Source organism: Azolla caroliniana, unplaced genomic scaffold (genome assembly GCF_043228905.1).
Source record: "Azolla caroliniana isolate FFs.n. ecotype wild unplaced genomic scaffold, voAzoCaro1.0.p SCAF_6, whole genome shotgun sequence".
NCBI lineage: Eukaryota > Viridiplantae > Streptophyta > Polypodiopsida > Salviniales > Salviniaceae > Azolla > Azolla caroliniana.
The window spans coordinates 11,828,274-11,834,123 of record NW_028230441.1 but is presented as its reverse complement, the minus strand read 5'-3'; the positions used below and the strand labels follow the sequence as shown (position 1 = coordinate 11,834,123).

The window sequence follows — 5,850 nt, the reverse complement described above, 5'->3', positions numbered from 1 at the left end:
CCTTGACCTTTAGATCAAGGGACTCAAACGTTGATTGTTGCAAGAATTGTGGCCGTATCTTGCCATCATCTCCGGATGAGCCATAAACATAGCTTGAGTGGTTTTGTGGACTAGTGCATTTGGGTTTACAATGTTTAAAGTGGATTTATGTTGATTTATGAGTACATTTGGGAGTATGTCATATGTTGATTTATGTTTTCAGTTTCTTGTTTCAAGTATGTCACATGTTGATTTGGGTTTACGATGTTTAAAGTGGATTTACGTTCAAAGGATGTCATATGTTGATTTATTTTTCAAGTATGTCATATGTTGATTTATGTTTTAAGTTTTATGTTTCAAATATGTCATATGTAGATTTATGGTTCAAGTATGTCATATTTTGATTCATGTTTCAAGTATGTTATAAGTTGATCTCTGTTTTAAGTTTTATGTTTTTTAACTTTAAACTTTTATGTTTTAAGATGATTATTTGTTTTATGTTAAGTATGGTGAAGATCGTCGATTTTGAATAATTTAAGGTTGGATTTTGTGACTGTTATATAGGTTATTGTAAGTTTTAAGGGTAATAATGAAGCTTATTTGAAGATTTTGGTCGAAATGATACATTTGGTTGGGCGACCTGAGGTCAGGGATGGGTGACCTACAACGGTCAGAGTTGGGCGACCTCTGACAGGTTTTTTTCCGCGCGTTCTTCCTTATCGAAATTTGACGGTGCAGATCGCACACGCCTTCCTCTGAGCGACTGTGGCCGCGATTCCCTAGCCAGCCCTCTTTATGATTTGATGCAGAATAGACACGAGCATACATATGTACATAGTATGTATGTATATATGTATGTATGTACTCCATTCATTCAATGATGGAGGAGGAGGAGGAGGAGGAGGAGGAGGCATGCACAAATGATGGCGATGGCGATGGTGATGGTGATGGTGGGGTAGGGAGAAAGAAGAAGCTCTGCCCCTCCCTTCCTTCTCCTTTCCTTTTCCATGTGGATCAATCAACGCATCAATGAATGAGTTCAGAGAGAGAGTAAGGAGATCTACTCCAACTGTCTGTCTGTCTCTCATCTCTGTCTCTCTCTGTGTCTCTGTGTCTTGTCCGCGAGCAGTTATCAGAAAGCAAACAACATCGCCCCCTCTCATCTTCTCCTCTTCTTCATCGTCTTGAGATACATACATACTCTGTTGCCCCCCCCCCCGCCCCCCCCCTTCCCTCCATCTCTGCAGTTTGTAGTGGGAGGGAGGAGTAGAAGATCAGAACGACTGAAGAATGTCACAACTTGACTTTCCCAAACCCACCTCCACCCTCGACTACATCACTGTCTCCATCATCTCTGCCGCCGGCTTCCTAATGTTATCTGCTGCCCTCATCCTTTTCTATCACCGAGAATACCGCCCCATCAAGACCAAAAGCTTGCCCCTCACACTCCTCAGCTCCATCGGTGGCTTGATATGGATTCTCTCCACCCTTATTGTGAATAACCATTTCTCTAGGACCCGGAATTCGGGTCTCCACCTATGCATTCTTTGGACCTACTGGATGCAATCTTGCTTTGGATTCTCTCTTTGGCTCAATTGTCTCACTGTTCGCTTTATCACTCTATATCGGATCTTTGTATGGAAATCGGTGAATCGTATCCATGAATACACTTTTCTTCCACCTCTCTTGCTCCCTTCCATTGCCTTTGCAATTGCTGCCACTATAAAAAACAAGAGTGTGATCAAGTAAGTGGCCATCATCATCATCATCATCATCATCATCATTGCCATCATTATTCTTGTTTAGTGAACCTTTAGAAGATCTTTTGAGTGGGTGAGGAGTACCTTTAGGAAAGCTAGTTTGATCCATGTTTTGGGAATTAGTTTGAAAGTAAAGGGATGGGCTTTTTCCAGTGGTTTTTAGTTACTCAGTAAACTATTGATGTCAAACCCCAGTGATGATGTGGAAATCCACAAACATATGATTTACGAAGAAATAATGATCAACAAAGCTTGAATTTAAAGCATGAAATTGATGAAGTGTATGTTTTGTGCGTGATTGTGTGCATCAGGTTTGAAACCATGGAAGGAGATCCTAGTAAAGGGCACTGCGTATTTGTTTCCAGAGCAGTATGGGTATATGGGCTGTCACTTCTTCAGGTTATAAATTATTTTGTTTTCTTGGGTTTCGGATTGAGACTTCGGAACACAATGGCTCAGTTTAACGAATACAGGTGTGTATTTGGCAGTCCAAGTAAGTTAAAAAGAAGCCCACTTTTCCATTTGGCATTAAGAATGAAGTATTGAGGTCTTTTGAAAAAGAATTCAAACAAATATTTCATGTCTTTGAGTAAGAGTCAGGCAATCATTGTGTTTTTCCTAATCATAAGACATTGAGGATATCCTCTCTACTGCTTATTCATTTCCTTTGGCTGCATGTAGTTGTAATTGTTACAATCACCTGGTACATCCTTGGTTTTTAATTGAAATTCTATCCTCTTTTCAGAGTTTGATGGCATTATCACAAATGTACATATTCTTGAAAACATTTTCACGTGGTGTTCTTCATGATGATGATCTAAAGGAACTATTCATCAGAAACCTTTTTTATTAGGTGAAACTGTCTATGATGAAGTCTAGCACTCACATGATTATATGCCTACAGGATCTGTATCAAGATATAGTCCTGTACTATGATTTTTATCTTTGTCTAGTTGTTAGGCATTTTCTATGTTATTATTTAGCCATCATTTTGAAATGATACCGATGTAGATTATTTTCTTCCTTTGTCCACATAGTATGTTGGGCTCATAAGATGTGTACTATATTCCTCATCTCCTTTGTGTCGATCACAGTTCCATTTTATCTAGTACTAGCAAATGAACTTCTTGTCGCAAAGGTGCCTTTCTCACATGTGTGTAGACAAGACAAAAAGGAAAGAGAGATTTTTGCTAGTTATGGAAACAACAAAATAAATCAAGTAAATCTAAAAATTGATCAAACGTAAAAAAGTTCTATCTAGTACTACTAGGGAATTGGTGCCCGAAATTCCTTGAGACTAGAAGCGCCAGCTCAAACTGAAGCTGGTGTTTCATGTATGAAGTATGCAAGAGAATGTTGAAACAAATTAACTAAAGATTGTTCTTCATTGTAAGCTTCTGCCATAAAAATCACTCTTAATTGTCAAAAAAATCATATCAATGTCACAAGACAGTAAAAGATAAACTAGAAAGGCAAGAGAAATGCAGTTCACTTTTCCATTAGTGAATGAGAAAGTGCTTTCAATAAGCGTCACACAAATGTCTATCACTTGCCTTCTTCACCCTCAGCATACTGATGTACATGCTTGCTGAGGTACTACCGGCTATTTCATTTCTTTCTTTCACCATTTCTGTATTGCTTTTTTCTATTTTGGCAAGAAGGTATGCACATGAGAAGCTACAATATGATAATATCCAATCTTTCTTCCATACGAAATATGATCAAACATCAAATCTCAAATGTCTGTCTTTCAGGTTAATTCGAAGGTGTGGTGTGCTCTCTTTGTTCCTGTTCCTCTTCTCTCTGGTAACACTTCAGACAGAATCATACAATGACTCCATTGGCCGGTGTTTCTTGTCTGCAGCTGTGGCGGGGTTTGTTATGTACTGTTTCTGGGCCAGAAATGGTGTTGTCATATATAATGTGATGTTTGATCGGGATGCATATCTGGAGAAGTTCAATGATGACCTCAGAAGGTTACCTAGTGACCTTGAAAGGTACACTCTTTTTGCTCAACTGATATGTATTTCTTTATCCTTGACTAAAATAAGAACACTAATCTCTTCATCTTTTTAGAAAATTGAATCAGAAGGCTGAGATTTGAATCATCATAAACTCAGAACTTGAGGATTCAGATTTCATCTTTCCTTCTTTTTTGCTGTTTTGTAGAAAAAAAGTATCGATCGTGGTTCTGATGATTTGTCATATGGCTTGTTCATTTCTAGGAAACAATCATTTGGCTCCTTCTTGAAGATGGAAACACAGCTAAACAAGGTTAGGAGAGAAGCACAGGAATATGAGCAAAAGATGATGGAGCTTGAAGAAGAGGTGAATGCTTTGGAAGTGCAGTGTCATGCATTGGAGCACAAGGCTTCGACAATTGGTGTATGTACATTCTCTAAAATCCTGGCTTACTTATATTTTCCTTTTTCCTTCTCAAATTTGTATTGAAAAGCATATTTTGCCATCATATCCCAAGGGCTCAGCCATAACGTGAACATAATTTATGGCTGTAAAATTTTTCATGTGGAATAGTTAACCACGTTGCTTTTTACACAAATGATACAAAAAAAGAACGAGGCATTTGATTTTTTCCCTTTTCCTTATTGCAGTGACAATTTATACTCCTGGTGAAGAAGGTATATTTCGACGATTTCCTTCTCCTAAAGAGAAAAAAACCAAAGAAGTGTTCTACTGAAGGATGTCGCAGATAATCATTCATGTATTACATGCACTTCATTCGATTGATCCTATGTAGGACCGACCATTTCCTCTACCGACATTATTGACTGTAAAGATGATATGACTTATATTGAAGAAAATGGTCTCTTGGCATATCCATGTCCTAAACATGATGCCATTTTGTGACGTGGAAGCTCATATCTAGTCCTGAGAGGATGTCATGGCAATCACTCACGATATACCTCGAGTCTAAAAGGTGTCTCATATCATTCTGAACTGCTGGTCGAAACTTTCTGGACTTCATGAATCTGGAGTAGGTATATTTGTCATATGAGAAATATTTATAAAGGGAATAAGATGTGATGTGAGTGTCCATTTTAAAAAAAATGAATTGCTCACGGTGTTTTCTCTTGTATTTTTCCTGTTATTTTGTTATGCACGATAATGAACCTTGGCCAACATGTAAAAACTCCAAACTGTTGGCCAATATATTGTTTTACCGACGTATTGCCAAACAGCCTAGCATCAGTATGAAGAAAATGACCACAAAAGAAAAACCAGCTCTGAGTTCATTAATACATGATAACAAAATATGCATTCGAAAATCGTTGACCTTTTCTGAATCGATAAGAGCTTACATGTTATTTTATATATTCATGAATTTTCAATGCATTGAGGGGTGTTTTATCAAAAAATATTGGTCAAAACTTCCACTATTGATTGTTTGAGTTTGAAGAATCAGCAATATTCTAAACCAATAAAATTTTGCATGTTTCTTTGTATAAAATCAGGCCTTTATGAAATTTCAACACATAAACACGTGTTTCTATTAAAAAGTATTGGCGAAGACTTTTCATAATAATTGCTTGAAGATATGTCAGCTTGAGATGTACTCCAAAAGCCTATTTAGTTCCTTGTCATTTAGAGTATGAAGAACGAACAATAGAAACTCAAATCAAAAAGTTATTTTTACTACATTCAAGTTGTGACAGAAAAAGAAAAAAAAGAAAGTTATATCGTTATCTACTAGTGGTCTATATCAATATAATTTGGAAGTACAAACTGTAATGTCCTCTAGAGGATGTATCCAATAAGATGACGTCCACAATGCATGAAAAACAAGAATAATTATGTCCTTGCATTTTCATGGGCTTTGTGGTTTAGCAGAAATTCAAAGCCAATGGCTCTCGCAAATCAAACAACATATATTTCAAAATTTCTTTAATGCATAACAAAGCTCAACTAGCTTTATTTTAAGACATAATTAATAAAGTTTTCTCTAAACATATATGTTCAATTATTTCTCCACATTCATATTGTACCGCATAAACAAGACAAGAACAATTGAAATGTAAAAAGGCCATGATGCATTAAACCATTTCCGTACATGTAACGTTAATGTAAGTGGTAAAGGCTAAGATCACAACCT

The 5,850-nt window shown here is 36.9% G+C and overlaps 1 protein-coding gene across 1 annotated transcript; it reads left to right on the top strand.

Annotated features, from left to right (window-relative positions):
• Positions 1-1,279: 1,279 nt before the first annotated feature.
• On the top strand, positions 1,280-4,576 carry LOC147863093 (uncharacterized). Its single transcript, XM_087321706.1, has 5 exons — positions 1,280-1,724; positions 2,051-2,212; positions 3,494-3,736; positions 3,965-4,124; positions 4,352-4,576. Exons 1-5 carry the CDS (start codon positions 1,351-1,353, stop codon positions 4,352-4,354), a joined length of 942 nt encoding a protein of 313 aa, XP_087177832.1. The 5' UTR covers positions 1,280-1,350; the 3' UTR covers positions 4,355-4,576.
• Positions 4,577-5,850: the final 1,274 nt, after the last annotated feature.